A 19810-nucleotide genomic window follows, 5' to 3' on the forward strand; every position below is an offset into this window, starting at 1 on the left:
TGCACAAGAAGTAGATTTATTTTTGTTGCCATTCACCATATCCAAGTGTATAGTTACTCTAATTCTAGATTTTAGTCTTCAACTCCTGAATAACATTTATGAGTGAAAATGTAATACAAAGGCACAGTTTCTTCTATCCAGGCGGGGATTTCCCTATGGTAATCGATAAGGAAAAATGATAATGTTTATTCAATTTTGAATAAATATTAAAACTATTTTAATGTAAATTAGTAATGCAAAAAAAAGTAAGTAATTTTTATTATTTTTTACAAAAGTTTAAAAGTTCCTTAGTAAAGGTTATTTTATATTTTATATTTTAAAGAAAAAAAACATTATTTCCTATGGGTGTTTTAGTTTCAGCGCTTGATTAAGAGTTTGGGGAAAGGCACCACCATTGCTTTTTTGGCAGTCTTGCTGCTTGTGCCGTTGTGGTCCGACTGCCCACTTACGATCATGTTTGGAACTCAGCTACAAGACCACTGCTAGACCGCTGCCACTGACGAGATTACCGGTACCTCGTCAACAGCAGGAAAACCAGAGGCGGGTCCTGGTGGCAGTCCCGCCAAGATTCCAGCTGTCCAGATTAGATCTACCTTTCCACAGAGTTTTCCCTGGTGGGGACACATTAATGAGCAATTCGGTGGAAAATGAGCAATTCGGTGGAAAAGCACAAAAACAGGTGAAAACCCACCTTTTTTTCAGGCCCCACTTCAGATTCTGTGTGGGACGTCATTGTGGAGGTCCCGCTTGTGCTGCTGCCTCCAAATAACAACTCTCTGCAATCCCGTTGCCAGATTCGAAGGTAGGCTTCACCGTCACTTCTCCTGTGTAGTGCATGGTACCAGTTCGTTATGTTTAACATGCAACAAAACATATTGTACACATGACCTACAAGTACATTACAACACACACACAACATACATATGTGTTTCTGATATACACTTATTGTACTTACCAATCCTTCCAGCAGTGAAACATCACTCCGTCCTGGCTCCGCTGCCAAGAGACCACCAGCACATAGGGAACATCATAAAACGGTGGGCTGAAGACCGCCAACTAGGCGGTGTACTCGGGACCGCCGCAGCAGCGATATGGCAGTAAAATCGTCAAACTCGTATCAGGCTCAAAGTCTCTGCGATCAGAGGCTTTAGCAACTTTACTCTGTGTAGTTTCTAAATGGCAATAGATTTCCGCTTGGGCTCACACTTTGGTGGGCGGGTGTTTGTCCTTTGCAACAGCCCCACTCAATCCTTCTAAGCTGAACCACTCCTTCCACCCCCCAAACCCTTTAAATGTCTCTGTGAGTACTTCCCACTACTCAGCCACTTCCCTCTGTCCTCCCACATTCACTACTAAAATGTACACTTTCATGTACAGAGATCACCATCACCAGGACAGAGATTTTCAGCACAGAAAAGATGGGGGAGGCGGAGGCAGGGGTCTTTGCCTCCAGGGGTGTGTGTAGCATTTTGGTATATGTGAGTGGTATTACTGTAGTAGTACTCCATACACTACAAAGTGCAGTTTGTAAATAGGCCACTCAGTTTTTGACAGATCACCTGTAAGATAAATTGAGAAAACCAAACTTTTGACAGGTTTAGAAAAGCTGATTAGCCAGTGATTTCCTTTTACTAACCACACCAAAAATAATATGTTTTTTTGTATTGAGGTCAATAGAGATGCCATTTTTGAGGATGCCCATATAGCCAGGCAGCTTCTTTTATATGTTGATAATCAGGGACAAGATTGACCTTCTGAGTTCAGGGGCATTGAAATTGTGAGTGATTGCTCTTTAGAGACATGATTCATATAAAACGAAGTAACAACGTGTGGGGCAGTGTTTGTTGCAAGACCTATGAATCTTTGCTATGAAACATTTGACAATTTAAAATATATAAGGGTGCATTTTCTTCATGATCCCTCTATTGTCAAAAACTTTGAATAGCTAGGAAAGGGAACAGTGGAACCATCCACTACAGATTGTCAAATAACGTTATATCCTTAATCTTGAAAAAGATGAGAGAAAACACATTAATTATATGATTTGCATAGAAAGTTTTTATGACAGACCCAAATTACCTATTTTTGTGAACACGATTATGGCTGCCATTTTATTCAGAACATTGCCACACATGTTAAACATCTTCAGAATAATAGATAAGGAGCATAAGTAAAAGTATGTCTACAAAGTTTCATGCAGAGCTCAGTCTGTGGGACAGATGAAGTCTCGCTGGACCATTAATGTTCTCTAGGAGATGAAAAAACACTGAGATACAGCCCAAAAAACTCAGAAAGTTGTCTATACTAGAAAAGCTTCCGTTACCACGCCTGCCAAAACTATGCCTGGCTTAAAAAAGTGGTCAATACCACAACTGTGTCATTAACACAAGTGTGTTGTTACCACGAGTTCCATTACAGCGCAAGTCATTACAACGACTTTCTTTAGGGAAGCCCTGAACTTTACATCCAACACCAGTCCAACATTGCATTCGCTAAAGCAAGTCATTGTAATGACTTGCGTTGTAATGGAACTCGTGGTAACCTCAAAGCTGTGGTAGTGCCTGCGTTGTAAAGGCACTATGATGTAATGTCTGCTTTGTAATAGATGTTTCCCTCTAAACTAGCATACTTAGAAGTGAGCTGTTTTCCCCCTGAAGGGGGCAAATAAAGAAAATCTCAATTGTGGAATGGGGAAGCATGCACCTACAGCATCAATGAGATCAATTTTGTCATTACCATGAGACCTTATTTATTTTCATGAAAGCTGCAAATAACAAGAGAATTTGTTGAGTAGGATGCATTAGTTTTGTACCGGAAATTCATCTTGAGCTTTGGTGGTTCTAAACCTGGTGTTCTTGGGCAGAAAAATAATGAATGGCGCTGACACACCTGGCAAATCCTCCCTGCTCCTCGGTTCCATTGAATTTGTTTTCACAGAAAAAAGCCCCTGTTCAGTTGTTTGTTTTGGCAAAATTCACAGCCCTGTCTTCACTTCAACATTTCACTGGTAGTTGTAATGAAGGGTTTAGAGGTCCCCGCTTAGCAACCAGAGGTCTCTAACTTTGGCAGAAGGTGGTAAACCATGGCCTGGTAGGTCTCTCTCTACTTTCTATATGAGCCACTGTATGTTTTAAAGGTTTTTTGAGAAAACCCTAATTTCATTAACGGTATTTAGAAAGGTGTGGTAGAATTTTTACATGTTCTTGTCCATCTTTTTCCCACTACTGGCCTGAGAAGGGGAGGGTGGGGGGCTTTACATGTAATTTAACATCTATGTGACCGCCTAGCTCAAGTGCTAAGATCTCAGGGATTTGAAGTCATCTCAGAAGCGGACGACACACAAACTATTATTATCCTAGGGAAAAATCCTGAATCCACTAACATCAGTTTCATAAATTGAATGGAAAAAATAGCCCTATGGATGTTGTCCGATTGCCTTCACCTAAATACAGAAAATACTGAAATCTTGCTCTATGGAAAAGCTCCCTCCTTTTGGTCTGATGATTGGTTGCCCCTGCAACTGGGGCCAGCCACCACAACCAAAAAGGTAATATGAAATCTGGACATACTGATTGATGATGCCCTCTCTATCAAAGACCAAGTAAAGGCCAAGATGGGCCCGTCTTATCCTGTCATAGACCGGCAGAGACTTGACTAGGCCCAATCTCTTGACCTATTGTTTTCCTGTCCTTCGTCATCTTGGGGTACATTATCCAAAAAGATACGGTGGGCTCGATTCACAAATGCACTCTGAGACAAAAGTCTAACTTTACGACTTTTTGTATTCACAGAGGTCATTTACAAGTTGTTTCTTTACATCAGCAGTTGGGCCGGACTCTCCGCACAAGGGCCATACTCTCGGCACCCAGGCCATACTCTCTGCCTCGGGCCGAACTCTCCGACTCGGGCCTTACTCAATCAATGGGCCTGAGTGCAATTTTTACAAAAGGGAACATTAGGAACGTGTGATAAGGGGTAGAGGAAGTCATGAAAATCAGTTTGGGCAGGGAACGTAAAGATACAACTCGTAAATGACCTCTGTGAATACCAAAAGTCGTAAATGACATCTGTGAATACCAAAAGTCGTAAAGTTAGACTTTTGTCTCTGATTACCTTTGTGAATCGGCCCCATTGAGTCTTATTTTATAACATTGGGTCTATTTCCATATGCTAAGCCTGGCCTGTGGTAATCATGGGCAAGACGAAGGTTGCACCCTGGTGCTCCGCAACTCTACAACAGTCATCACCGTGCCCCACAATTGATAGTTTATTGTCGAGGGCGGTGAACTTGGGGTCTAATGGGATTAAAAAAGCTAAGCACCAGCTTTTGGGAACAGCTGATGACCTGGACTCACAGTTACCCATGACACCAAGTATCATTTCCTTATGTAGTGATGATCCTTCTGCCCCTCTGGTGCAACTGGCATGCAGTCTTGTTTATCTGCCAGGGATAGCCCTGGCATCTGCTCTTGCAGCAAGAAAGCTATTTTTGCAAGCTTGATGGCTAAGGAATAGGGGCCATGCTTAGGGAATGGGAACGTGTTCAACCTCTGCTCCATAGATAAAATACTAGTCCCAGATCAAGACCCAGACCAAAATCTAGGGCCATTGGCAAAACGTAGGAAACAGGCTGTAAATTCTAAGCTGTGAGGCCGTATTGCAAAATCGGCTGTACATGTATTTGAAGATCGAATGTGCCTGTACCAATTGTTCATCCCTGGGACAGCAAGATTTCATATTTAAGAGAAATACAGGATGTGAAACTTCACCCGCTTTACAATCAGCTCAATACAATTGAGACCAAATTGGTCAAGATATGAGAGGGGCCTCTTCAGAAAAAACAGCCAACTTTGTCTACAGAAACTAACCCTCTGTTTGGCTCTGTAGTACCTCCAGTGCAACATTTAGCCTGCAAAAGTAGGGGCAGTGGTGCCGATGCTAAAATTCGAGCTTCAGGCCAAAGATACCGGAACTGTCCTGCCCTCTTTGCAACAGTGAGCTGACGTTTAAACCTTGTCTGTCCCTCCTGCTAAATAGGTCAACAGTAGCAGTATAAGGTTAGGATCCCTCCCTGTGATAGATCTACTCCCTGCCTCATGTCCCTATGTCATCGTGCTAGCTAATATATCTAGCCTGCTTTCTGACCATCCCAAACCTTTTGAAAAAGTAATTCATTGGCCGAACTCCAATGTGCATGGACAGGGGAACTTGTATTGTAATGAGATATTTTTTAGCACAATGAGTTGGGGAGAATTGGTTGTTTGGGAAAGCATTTTAATGGTGATATAATAATCATTAAAATAGTCAACCCTCTTGTGGTGGATTAAATCCTTCACATGCTAAATCTGGTTAGGTTAAATCTAGCTCGATTAGGATTCTGATGTTGGATTGTTTTAATAGGCATTTAGCCCCAGTTTCACCCAAGTTTCATGGGCCCCAAGCCACCTCCCAATCTAACAGCAGTTTCCACCCTTATAGGCCACTACCCCTCCAAAATAGATTTGCAGCCCTGACAGGCCTGGAAGATAACAATTGACATCCTGTTCAGGAGAGTGCCTGTGGGGCCATAGTAGGGGCTCCTGGAAATTCTGGACCAATTATATCCTCGACCATTATCTCGATGTCACCAACACTGGGTAAGATGCATGTGGTTAATTCCCCTAAAACATCTATAATCCAGTTATTGCCTCATATAACCCGAAGGGTGGGTGCCCAAGCTGAATTGCTGGATGAGAATTGCTCCACTGGCAGCTTTCTGAGTTTGAATGGAGCCGGCCTTGCTTCAGAAATATATAATGAAGGTTGACAACCTATCATTAAAAAGCATGATATTATATTCATGCAAAAGGCTGTTTTTGATGGATACATGTGTTTTAGCCTCCCAGTTTCACCCTCTCCAGTGCGTCACGCCAAGAGGGGTCTGGCAGCCTGGTTTATGGTCAACATTGGCTGTACAAATACTCCTATTGCACCTGATATGAATGTGGTTCAGGTATTCAGGCTCTGCTGGGGGAGTAAACTCAGAGTGTACATGGTGAAGTTTTATAATGATGATGTTTCTAACAAGGATATTTTCAGAGCTTGTCCACTTTGATTGGCTCTTTAGAAGAGGAAGAAGTAGAGTCTGGCAGACCTTTCAACCTTCTGCTGACAGGTGATGTTAATGTAAAATTAGGCCTTTTCCCTCCCCTGACACAAGCTATATTTGATTCCCTCATCAATGGATGTCAATCTGAATGTTATGGATGCCCGTGGGTGCCTAATTTACTCCCTGCTGGCGGATCATGATTTAGAAAATGTGGTCACTAATTCTTCTTCATCAGAAATCCCAACTTTCACTGGAAAGGGCAATGAATCCATAATCAATTATATGTTTTAGCTTGCAGAGTTAATTTTCTTTAATTATAGGGTGAGAGGTGCTTTTGTTAGCATATAGTGATCATATACTACTAGCTGTGTAGATTGTGGACCTCCTTAAGTAACAATGGACAGCCACAGTGAGCAGTCATGTGTTAGTAAATAAGGATGTGGGACAAAGGTTTGTCTGGTGTTCAGCTGATATGTATCTGGTTATGCATCAGGCTGCCAGCTGCAGTATGAATCTAGTGAACTCTTGTATCATGGAATCTCAAGGTCGTAAATTTCTTAGATAGTTTTGTCAATTTATTAACATGTATTAAAGGCATTTTGAATAAACCAGTAGGCGGGGTCCCCTCTGAAGATAAATAATAGATTTTGCAGTGCTTTAAAGCAGGACCCTAGAAATCAGAGCACAATTCCAGCCTGTTGAAAGGTTTACAATTTGACATTAAAAAACGAGGAAGCCAGCTATTAAGGATGAGAAATGGAAGGCTATTGTTGCTGCTTTCCAATGAAAAAGATCTCCAGGCTTTTTGGAAAGCGGTTCAAACTGGCTTTTCCGCTGTCTCTTCTGCAGATAACTGTTCATATTACTGCCAAAGCTTGGATAGATCACTTCTCTGTTGTTTATTTTACTGATGATGATGTGTTACCCAAAAGGGAAAGTATGATTTTAAAGCTATTCAAAACAGTCCCTGCAACAAGGCTCTGGGCCCGGATGTAGTTTCTCTTGATTTGTCTAAAGAAGACCCTGAGTTCTGGAGTTCCATGCTTACCAGTGTTTTGAACTCAATCTGTCGGGAGGAGTTGCTCCCATCTTGGCCTACATCTATTATTGTTCCTATTTATGAAAATGGTAATGCCCATGATCCTAGTTGTGACTGTCCGATATCTCCTCTCGATTCCATAACCAAGATAATTGGCAGAGTAATCCGGAATCGTCTTCTCCTTTCGATAAATTAGAATTATGTCCACTCCCAATTGCAATGCTGTTTTAGGAAGGGCTTTGGGACAATTGAACAGTGCCTCAATTTACATCGCTTTGAGATCAAATACTAAATTGTAAAAGGGGCCTCTATCTATCTTGCATTTATGGACCTGTTGAGTGCACTCAATTGCTTTACCAGGATCAAGTTATCAGCTACCCGTGTCCCTGGGCCTCGAGGAGAGATTTGTCTGTTTCCGAAGACTTCACCACAATCTCTCAGCTTCTGTTAGGTTTGGAAACAGCGGCAAGTGCACACCACCATTCAAAGTTAAACAAGACGTATGCCAAGAATATGCACTTGCCCTCATTCTTTTTTTGCTTTCTATCAACGATTTGTAAAAAGTATTGCTAACAGCTGGAGCAGATGTACTACATGTTGAGGAAAAGACCGTGCCCAATTTATTATACTCAAATTACATGGTACTTCTTGCCATGACATGCAATGACCTACATTTCTTTATTTCAAGGGTGTTGATTTAGAGACAAATTTTACAAGGACTTTTATAATGATGTGTGGTCCTACAAACACAAAAATCTGCACTTTATTTCTGGAAGGCATGAAAATAGAGAGGGTGAGTGCCTTCCCATACCTTGGCCTGGATTTCAACGAAGCCTGCTCTTGGTCTCCCAGTCTTTGAAGCAGGATAGCTCACTTTTGCCGTGCTGTTGGCATAACTTTTTCACTTGCTGAATATATTGGAAATTAAATGGTGTCCCAATCCTGGAAATATATATAAGGAAGTGTATTCTAACTGTGACTTATGGTATGGGAATCTGGCGCTATAGAAACGTTCGGGCGATTCAGATGGTGGAGAACAGGTCCACACTGCTGCCTTCACCAGGAATTAGGGTTGGACTATGTTCATGATCTCATTAATCTAGCACCTCTGATTCTCTAGCTCTCATTATGTTCAAATAGCGAAGCTGAGCTTAACCAGGAAATTATAAGAGAATGTCTCTCCTGTAACTCTGGAATTAAAATGCTGTGTTTAAAGTACTCCAGGGATACGTTTTTGGCACCCCTTGATGCCTGCCACACTGTGCATGGTTGTAAAGACTAGTCCCAAGGGTCCAACCTGAGGTCCCCGGTTGAAGGGGGTCCTGCTATGGGTCCCCAAAGTCAGATTCCCACAGTCGATCTGTGTTGGACAAATCGATTCGGAAAGGCTGTCCGAATCCGACATCGTAATGCATAGGTGGGAAACGCAGTCCATAGACCTGTATGATTCGGCTCTGACCAACTCAGGTCACCAAATTACAACAACCAAACGGTTTCTGACGATCATTATCGGTCTGTCGGATGTGTTTCTGAGTCAGTCAGAAAAGCAGGTTCTGAATCAGACTCAGGCAAACTAAATGCTGTTTGGAACCTTTCTGACTGACATTGTAAACGGCACCTTCGTTTTTGTACAGAATGTTTATGAACGAGCAATGCTGACTAGATTTAGAATGGGAATGAATTGTTGATTGTTATGTTTTCCGTTAGGGCAATACCTCTCTTCTGGTATATGCATTTGCCCATGTGATGAAAAATCATCAGTCTTTGCTGTATTTTGTCTTTTTTTGCAGTTACTACCTACCCTATACTAGAAATGTTTTATTGCCCCTGTTGTCCAGCAAAAATTCCCTAAATGCAAAACTGCTATACTCTTTCTTCAGCAACTAAATGATTATGCCACGTGTTATTGGTTTGTTTGCTTTCTGAAATGCATTTAAGCTCAGAGCAAGAATACGTTGTGTTAACAGCTGCTATGTTGGTCATCCAATGTTTATAATATATGCTATTTGTCTGGATGCCTTCTTTGAAATGCACTTTAGTACTGAGAAAGAGTATGTTATCTTAACTGACACAATGTTGCTCATTAGTTGCTCTTTATGTCCTGGCTGTTATCAACACTGTACTTCCCGAGGGGATTGAATTCTAAGTAGGGCGTAATATTTTGGTATGTTTTTAAGTTTAACGTATTTTCAATGGTCTCTGAGCATATTTATTCTTTTTCAAATATGAGATTATTTGTGATTGTTTATCTTTATTGATATGTGTTAAGATCGAATAAAGACTGAATTGAATTGATTTTGGTAGCATGCTTCTGTTAAAGGTTAACAAAACATATTTGAAAACTGTATCATCCACTGTGAGTTTGTTTAAACCCATATATTAAATCATAGTTCCCATTGCAATGCTGATATTATTTGTGCCTTTTTGGTGCTAAAGCAATTTAAGAAACACATGTGAATTCAACTAAATAGCTCAGTGTGTTGTTTATATATTTTATTATAAAAACAAACAGTCTGTAAAAAACAGGTGCTGTTCATAGAATGATTTTGTTAGCAACAATGCTTGCTACAGTTCACTCCTGTTTTCTTTCTCCAGGCTGGCCAAACAAATCCAACGGTAAAATTATTTGTTGTGAATCTATATGGACCAACACACACTCTTGAACTCATGCCACCTGACAGCTTTAAATCAAGGTAAGTAACTGTGCACATGAGCTATATATTACACAATTTAGTTGAAAGGTTTTGTGTCTACTTTTTCGAGATAAAATGTATTTCTCTGGATGCATCAACTGCTCATGATGTTACTTCATATACATATTTTATAAATTAGGATATACATGATTGTTGCAGTTATTTTATATAGCATAGCCTTGTCTCCAATGTGTCATTTGCAGAGAGCATATTTATTGCAGCAATGTAACACTATTATATAGGTAATTTGGTTAAAAGTACACTAGTCTCAAGAAAGTCCAGAGAAAACTCCAAAGTTGGTGTCATTTATGCAGTCATCCTTCCTCCATGCCAGCCCAACTTAAAATCAGACAGGGCCCTGTTAACATCAAGTGGTAGGCTGAAGAGCCATATGGCTCTAAGGGCTACTGATATCTCCAGATGAAGCTTCTTATGGCATCTGAAAGTAATGTTGGGAGCTAGAAGTGGCAATTGATGAAAAATGTCTAGGAATCTGAATAGTACAGCAGTTTTAACTACAATGCATCACATTGTAGAAGCTGCTACAAAGAGGAATCCATCTGCGAATTTGCAGCAAAATTAAATTAAAAAACCTTTTAACACCCTGTGAGGACCCCCCCACCACCATATCTAGGAGGTCAAGGTATTCCTACCCTGCCCCTTTTCCTTTATTTTTTACTTTTTTTTGCGACGTCACTTTAAGACGAGTCCCAAGATGGCTGCAATGCTTCCTGGTTGGAATGTTGGCAGCCAATCAAATTTTGGTAGGCTCCGCGTGTCCACTGCAACCCCCAGATATCTAAAATTTATAAACTTGAATAGTTCCAAAACGACTGAATGGATTTACACCAAATCACAAAAAGCACGCTTTCTGGACCAACATCTAGCTTTCTACCAAATTTGGTGTTCAGCAGTTCATTCTGTAGTAATGCTCAAAAAATTAAATATCCCCATAAACATAACATGGGGAAACGGGTTTTTAGGCGCCCCATTTTTCTCAGCCTCACTTGACAGATCAGCCTGAAACTTGCAACACAGAAGCTGTACCAAAAAAGGAAAGGTTTTTTGAAAGTTTTGTGAAGATTTGTCAAACGGCACCAATTTATTGGCAAAACAAAAAACTATTTTCCTATGGAAGGTTTGGTCCTAACTATAGCTACCTACTATATATAGTATATAGAAAGTTTGGTCCTAAGTATAACTACCTACTATACATATTACCATCTGGTGGTATATATTCACTGGAAAAAAAAATGTTACAGGGACGTTAAAGTTAGGTTCAGATTACACACACACAAAACCATAAGATCCAGCTGTTATAGTTAGAGTTATAATTTGCACCCCCACTGTGCAGTTATCTCATGAATAATTTTACTCCAAATGTTAGATTGATAATTTCAATGATGTTATAGTGGATGTCATGAGTAATGTAATATCTCGGGTAATTAGCAGTGCATGGCAAGGGCTTGAGTGGGGGACGCAGGGCCTTGCTGCAGGCCAATTCCCCATAGGGACCCCCTCCCGGCCTGATTTGGGCCCCGGGACCACATCCCCAGAGGCCTGGCCATTTAAAAAAAAAGAGGTGGCTGAATGGCCCACAGCCAATTTTGCCCCGGGGACCCATATTCTCAAGGCCCAGCTAATTATTAGAATGGGAGGGGGGCCTGGCCAATTAGTATTAGTGGAGGTGGATCATGTGCCCACTCTCCCCAGACTGATTTTAGCCCCATAGATCCCATTCCCTGGAGCCCAACCATTATAAAAAGGGGTAGGGGCTGTGCGGCACACTTCCCAGGGCCCTTTTCAGCCCTAGGAACACCATCCCCAGAGGTCCCGCCACTTGCGCCTGGTTGCCCTGGCCCCATCTAGGGCACCCTGTGTGCTTTGATGGGGACGGCAGGGGCCCTTAATGGCCCGCAGGTCCCAGCCTGTTTCCAGCCTCTCACAGGAGCCAGCATTTTTCCCGCATGCAGGGACCTGCTAAATATGCATTTCCCTGTATGCCAGAGCAATCTTTAAATGGTTTCCCGAGCCACATAACAGCAGGCAGAGAAAGAGCTGAAAATTCTGCTGTTTGCTCTCCCTTGGCGGGAACTGTCACAGCTCCAGTCAATATAAAGCACTTTCTTATCTCCTGATGGTGGGTACCTCGGAAAATAGCAGGAGCCAGCCCTAGAGGGGGCAGATTCCAGGGCCAATAATGGCTCCAGGAGGGGGGACGTATGACCCCAACCTTTTAATTGGCACTGGAAAAACCCAGGAAGGCATGGTCCCCTTCCAGTTTTACCTATTCCATAGGCCCCAGGGAGATGGTTGTCCCTGGGTCCTGGAAGGTTCAAAACAGCTCCCCTTTAAATGTTTTATTTCAGCCCCAGGGAGGTGATGGTCCCTGGCGTGTCAAACAGCCCCAGAAGGGCAGTCTGTGTGGCCCCTTCTTCATTTAAAAAATCATGCTCTCGGAAGGTGGTGGTCACAGGGGCTCCCTTGAACCCATAGAGGGAGGTCCACTCAGCCCCCCCCTTGAATACAGTTATAAAGCCCTGAGGAGGTGGTGGCCGTCTGGTTTCAATAGAGCCTAAGGAGGGGGACCCGTGCGCCCCTTCATTTTTTACAGAAAAATCTCATATGCGCATGACACCGCACTTGTATTTTTTTTTTTTACCAAATTCGAGAATATGCCGCAATTTTCTGTGAAGCAACCGAAAAAAATGCTTTTTTGCCCCACCCCAGCACCAAGGCTATGGGGTAAGGGTATTCCTACCCTACCCTCTTTTATGCTCTTATCTTTTTGTTTGGGACTCAGCTTAGACCGAGTCCCAAAAAGTCTGCCAACACATCCTGGTTGAAGTATTGGCAGCCAATCAGATCGTTGCTTGAGATTGTCAAACTTCGTGGAGACTTCACACCTCTAGATAATTCAAATTTGTTTTCCAATTAATATCTAAAAAACAAATGCTGAATGGATTTACACCAAATAACGAAAAGGGCTCATTCTGGACCAAAAGTTAGCTTTTTGCTAAATTTGATGTAATTCCATCCAGCAGAAAATCTGAGCCTAACTGTGATCTATAATGTCTAGGGGTGGGCGACAATTTCCGTTCCGCTCCCGGAAATTGCGACAATTCGACATTTCCGCGTTCCGACCGGAACGCGGAAATGCCGAATTGTCGCAATTTCCGGGAGGGAACGGAAATTGTTGCCTGGCCAAGCACTTGCAGATATAAATAAAGCAGGTGCCCGAGTTGAAGCTCAAATTCAGTAACGCATTCATCGGCACAATACATTCGGGAGCTAGGTCGAGGCTGGGCAGGTGTGCTGTTCTCCCCATATCGACCGTCAAAAACTAGCTGTGGTGACGGTCCTTACCTGTCGCGCAATCCCCGTGTAGTTCCTGACACCAGCTGCTCTGATCGGTCTCTGGCCCGCGGCGTCTCTGGCCCACGGGCGGCATGTGAACTGCATGGAAGCCCCGCCCCACACACCAGCGGTGGGCAACATCTTCCGCCCTTTCCCCCACTACGATGGACAGCTGACTCGAGGGACCCGCAACCTGTAGCGGGCGGCAGCGGCAGGCCGGAAGCACCAATTTCCGCGATCACGGAAATATCGCGTGATCGCGGAAATTGCTTGCATTCTCGCGAGAATTGGCGGAAGTGCCTTCCGCCAATTCCGCCCACCCCTAATAATGTCCCTGTAACCTTTGATTTTTTAAGTGAATATATATATATAAATATAATTTACATATAGACACTCACTGTGATGTCCTTTGAAATGTCAACAGTGATGTCACTGACCATGTCATGAGTGATGTCATATGTGAGGTCATAAGTAGTACATTGCTGGGGAATAAATTATAGTTAGTTCAGGTAACTTTAACTGCTGAATTTTTATGGATTTGTGTGGTTAAAATCTGAGCCTCTCTATAACGTCCCTGTCACCTTTGTTTATTATTAGTGAATTTCTATGTTTTTGAAAAATGTGATTCCCTAACTTCAATGACTAGGTTTGTTAGTGGTTGTGTGGGTATGTATCGGGTGTATCAGTGCATGTGTGACTAGCTCTGTGGGTCTGTTAGTGGGTGTGGTAGTGGCTGTATGGGTTTGTACATGGGTGTGTGAGTGCCTCTGTGGGTCTGTGTGTGGGTGTGTGAGTGGCTTTCTGGGTCTCTGAGTGGGTTCGTGAGTGGCTGCAAGGGTGAGTGATGAGTGGGAGTGTGGTTTTTTGAGTGGGTGTATAAGTGGTGTGTGAGTGGGTAGGTGAATATGAGTGTGACTGTCTGTGTGGGTCTGTGAATGGATGTGTGAGTGGTTTTGAAGGTGAGTACCTTTATGGGCCTTTGAGTGGGTGTGTGAGTGGTTCTCTGTGTCTCCTAGCAGGTGTGTGAGTGGCTATATAGATGTGAGAGTGGTGTCCTGGGTCTCTCAGTGGGTGTGTGAAGGGCTGTATGGGTATGTGAGTGGTTGTGAGGGTGTATAAGTGAGTAGGACCTTGAGCAGGTGTATTTTGTATTGAGTTTAAGATCTGCAGATTAATCTGCAAATCATGAAGGTGGCCGCTTTGAGTGCCGCAGTGGACCCTCAGTTCCCCGTGCACCCAATAAAACATTTTTAGACAACTTTGTTCCCATCATGGGTCCCTTAAAGACCCCTACATCAGCCCCATGGAGTCAGGATACCTCTAGAATGACCTCATATCCTATTTACACTTTATTTCTCACCCTAGAACCCATGTCCCCATTGACTAAGAGAACCGCTTTGTTAGCACTGACTTATAAAGACATAAATATTACTGATTTAGGGGAGATGTACCTTGCTATTACACAATATCTTGCGTTTAAAACATAGAAATAACTTCAACAGGGGCCTTTGTGTCATTAAAATCTAGAAAAGTGGCAAAATACCGTAATACCTTTAGGACATAATAATAAATCTATCTTTTGAGTTTTTCCAAAGAAACCCCATGTTGAAAACCGTCTACAAAAGGAAACCAGAAATATTTCCATTCTAATTCCTGAGGCGCATAGGTCCAAATTCACAAAGGATTTTTTTAGATGTACGTCTGATTGATGTCTAGAAACAAACAAAAGCTACACATGTACAATTTACTCCTCACAAACATGTGTGCTAGCCTGTGAAACACAAATGCATAATGTACGTGGCCTTGATTTTCTAAAATACTCCCTTGGTTGCTTTTAGGACATTTCATAATGGACAGAAAAAGCAATTGCTGTACAGTAACACACTTCCTCAAACTCCTGAGCCATTGAGATCTCCAGCTTCGTTACCAACCTAACTCATAATCCGGTGGCCATTTGGAATATTGAACATGATTTCGCGCATGCTACAACTGGCTCTGTTTGCGCCATTGATGAAGCAGGAATGGGAGGTTTCTTGCTCTACCTATGTCTATTTAAAGAATTTTAAATGGCAATTTCGAGTGAACACATAGAACCCATTTGGTCCTACAGATAAGAAAGATAGAAACATCTTAAACATTAAAGGTTTAGTTTCAGATTTTTTCATACAGGAACACATTATTAAAAACTAAATGATTAATTAATAAAGTACAGAATCAATCAAAGAACTCAGTAAAGTTCAGGTCAGCAAAAATACAAGGGTATAAAATGTAAGAGCAAGCCAACATGGGTTTGCCTCCTATGGTCAGTGAAAGGGATCTTCCCACCATGTAAAAAGTGAGCACTTTTTAGAAGGATCTTCATATATCCACTACACTGGTACATGATTCTCACAAATTAAGTCAATTAAAATTAAGTAGCATGAAACAGTTACAACTAAACATATTTTGAAAAATCTCTCAAAACTCTACATCATGGAGCTTCTCAGAACACCCCCTGTTCTAAAATAAATGTTGTTACATCAGGAGTGATTCTGCTAAGACACTTAGGTATAACCTTGAACAGAAACGTCTCATAAATAGGACCGACCGACACACAGTCGGTGGTCCCTCCAACCTCATTAAGATGCAACTGAATACTGTTTGGTCGCATCCCAACATTTCCCTAAGGGAGCATGCATGAGGGCTGTAAACCGGCCATAATACCTCTTCCAAGAGGGAAATGGGAGGTGTGGTTCATCGCTGCACCCCGTGGCAAGCACCTCAAGGTGCCTGCCATGGGGTACAGGGATCAACAGAGGGGCACAATAGGTTCCCCCTCGGCCCCTAACCGGAGGCCGCACACACAAGGGGGCCCTGCTGGGGGCCACCAACACGTTTCCCGACATGGTTTCCATGTCGGACAGGCCAGCTTGGAAACCATGCCTGAAACCATGCATCGTAATCCCAAGGGTGGAAAGGCCTGCCCTTTGGGATTACAAACCAGTTCCGACTAGACGAGGGGCTCCTAAAGCCCATTGGAAGCAAGCAAAATGTTCAGCCGATTTCAATTCCAACCTGCTGCATCATAATCAGCCGGTCAGATTTAAAACTGACGATGGCGGTCGCAAGGCCTCTGACCGAAGGTCAGAGACTTTCGAGCCACCATCGTAATAGGCCCCTTTATATTTTCCTGATGGTCATTGCCTTGCCTATGAAAAGTATATTCAACATTATTCTGCTGAGATATGAAAACATAAGTTCATTTGAGCTGATGTAGGACACTGGCAGTAAATGTTGCAAACAAGATTTGAGTATTGGATCAAAAATGTCTCTGTTTCCCAAAGTTCATTTCTTCATTAGTATAGTGCATTTAACTTAAAGACAACAGTATCAATCTCAAAAAGAACTTCATCATGCATTGCTTTGTTCTTTTCATAGAAGTGAAAGCATGCACTTCAATGAAGAGGTTAAAAGCAACCTTACTGCCTTGTCAGATCTCTCATTAATTCTAAATTTGATTTTGCCTGTGCACTACTAGGAGGATTTCCATAGTGTCATGTATTTACAATTAATTCAAAACATGGATGTGAGTGTATTAATGAAGCTAGAGAAGTATTACAGTATTACTGAAGGATTAACCTTGTTCAATAGTATCCAGTATCAACATGTATCTCATAACAAATAGAGTGCCTGATATTGAAAAGAATTAAAGAGATGGCTCTAGTGTATCTCCAGGGAAAAATAATTGAGAGCTATAATAAAACTTGATGGCGCACGGGGTTCAGTTTGTCACTTACTCATCCACAAGAAACCCGCATGTCTCTCTCTTGGGTTGATGGATCTTTATTTTCAGATGAAACATCAAATTAAATCTAAACATTAACCATATCAATTTTCATTACTTTTAGTTCAGTCAATAAAAAGAGTTTAGTTGAGTTAAAGGGTTTTATTTTATCTATTTTCAGTAACTCATTTGTTTATTTTAGTATTTTCTTCCATAATCATCAGTAAAGTTAATGAACCAAAAGATCAAAAATGAGTAGTAGAATGAACCAATTCATAAAATAATAAGCATTAACAAGGCAAATATAAAAAGTGCGTTCACTAAGAAACATCCCTTTCCCATGCTAAAGTTGAATTAAATGACAAAGGGTTTGGAGGTCTCAGTCCAGAGCCTATAAAGAGTTCTGTTGAGAAAAATTAAAGCATAAACATGAAACTAGCAAAATACGCTTGAAAATATTCTTAGTTCAAACAGCAGCAAATGAAGAAATAAACTAAGACCTCTCATGAAGAAAACTTAATATAGAGTCTCCTCTCAGAGAGATGGGGAAAAGGGCATCAGTCTGCTCTGCATCAAAGGCTGGAAGAAACGCATCTGCATCTCATCTGCCTAAATCTCTCTAACTAACCAGGAACATGCACTAATATAAACACACACTTTCACAATGTGTCAACCAATGGGACTTTAGCACCCTCCTACGAACAGGTCTACTCCCCATTCTCTCACCAGAGTACAATCGTCTTTGAACCATGTGTTCTTGACTATTGTGGGCACATCCTTTCTTATTTGTATCATCATCCTACGAATCATCCTCCCTGTCATCAAAGTGTTCTGTGGTATGAACCTCATTATCAATCATCCTATATAACAACATCTATTCATTAACTAACGACAGTGGTTTTCAAACTTGCAACATCTGCAGCAAAGAAAAGAATGACATCTAGCACAATTTGCCAATTAAAATGACAAATGGGCATTTCAGTATTTAAGGATGTTAATACTAAAACATGAGGGCAATGCATATGCTAACTTGTAATACAATCAAAGCATTATTACTAGGTTACACAACTATGGGTTCTAAGTACAAAGACTTTACGATGGTGTGCGGACAAGGAAAAGCAAAAACCAGGACTCACCACGTAAATAGTGTCCCTATTGCAACAACAAATTCGTTTGTATATTTAGGGCTAGTATTCACGGCTAAGGGAAACTGGGGAGCCCATATCAAACATTGTGAATTAAAATTATTGAGGATAATTGAGTCAATTTTTAGATTCTCGCACAAAGTGAGCAATAAGCCTATTAGGGAAATTATGACAATATATAGGAGCAAGTGCCTTACTGGTATTTGTTACGGCGCAGCGCTATGGGAAGTGGCAAATTGTGAAACCCTTCATATCCAAGACATTGTTTGTTTTTACGACTAGTGTTAGCTGTACCCAGCTCTTCTCCGGTGTATAGTGTGCATAAAGAACTGGAAGTCCCCTATATAAATGATTTTATAAGTGCAATAAGTTTAAATGTCTGGTATGGTATCTGGAGTAAGGAAGGTACAAGTTTACCCAGGATATTATTAAGGATTGATTTGCCCTTGACCAAGGAATAAAAATCCCATGGTTAATGTATATTAAAAAACTTTTAAACAAATGTGCCATAAGCATTGATTTAAAAAAACCCTCCCAAATACTCGATTATGATAAAAAAAAAATCTGAAGATTGGTTTGATGGGATCACGGAATTGGCTAAGGGACATTAATGCAAATCAGAACCCAATGACTAAGGCCTACTTGGACAAGACATCTGGGCCTGGAATACCATATTACTTACTACAGATCACAAACATAAAACATAGATTTTATCTCACTAGATTAAGAATGGGACTAGCCCATTTTTTATTAGCTTCTCCAACGATGGGCAAATTGAACCAAAATCTTCCAAAGTGCCCATGCGATGGAAAATCAGATCAGGCAACATTGCATTTAATTCTGCGGTTTTTACAGGGATATCAGGAAGAGTCTGTTACGTCCTCTATTTTTAAAGGAGAGACTGTTAACATATAAAATCGCTTTTGAGTATGTTTGTAGTCCGGTAAATATCAAAGTCTGTACTGCAGTGGTGACCTATATCCAGAAGTCAATTGAAATACGACATAATAATTCCTACCTCAAGGCTCTTGTCTACGAAGACAACGAGGCACATTTTGATAAATAATGTTTTTATTTGTGCAATAGGTCTTTAAAAAAATATATGATATAGATATATATATATGGCATTCTATATATGTTGTCTTCTCAGTTACAATAATGAAATTTTAAATGAACGCATTTTACTTGTTTACATTATGATGAACTGCAAAATTACCGGAGTTACAGTTTAGCCTTGAATTGGCTCATTTGCACTAATTCGCAATTAGCACTTACGTAAATGTTGTCCATGGTTACACATGATGTTGTTTTAATAATATATATTTTGCACACGGCATCATACATATTATGCCTTTTTAGATAGACTAAAGATGCACTAAAACTGAAATGCACTTTATCTATACATCTCTTGATGAATAGCGAAGCCACTAGAGTTATAGCTGTGTTTTAAATTGGATAGTCTGCACAACACACTTTATGTATATGGATATCGGGGTCTGTTGCTCCTTGGGGTTCTTTTTATTCTCCTGTTTTTATGTATTTTATTGTATAACGTGAAACATGAAGATATGTACAATTTTTAGGTTGCTTTTATGGTTATATCCAACTTTAACCGAATAAAGTTTGTTTGATGCCCACCTGGGTTCTAAGTATGGTTGCCTACTATGACTTATGCATTTAACTTGCTTCCTTTTTAAATGTGAATTCTACACAATAAAGTATTTT

General features: G+C 41.1%; 1 protein-coding gene across 1 annotated transcript in view; it reads left to right on the plus strand.

The window, feature by feature from the left end:
- DPP10 (dipeptidyl peptidase like 10) overlaps positions 1-19810 on the plus strand; it is a 1675128-nt gene that overhangs the window by 1172117 nt on the left and 483201 nt on the right. Inside the window, exon 10 of the mRNA XM_085647459.1 lies at positions 9723-9820. Within this exon, the coding sequence (XP_085503585.1) occupies positions 9723-9820 (98 nt within the window). The remainder of the gene's footprint in view (positions 1-9722; positions 9821-19810) is intronic.

The sequence above is a fragment of the Triturus cristatus genome, chromosome 3_2 (genome assembly GCF_964204655.1).
Source record: "Triturus cristatus chromosome 3_2, aTriCri1.1, whole genome shotgun sequence".
NCBI lineage: Eukaryota > Metazoa > Chordata > Amphibia > Caudata > Salamandridae > Triturus > Triturus cristatus.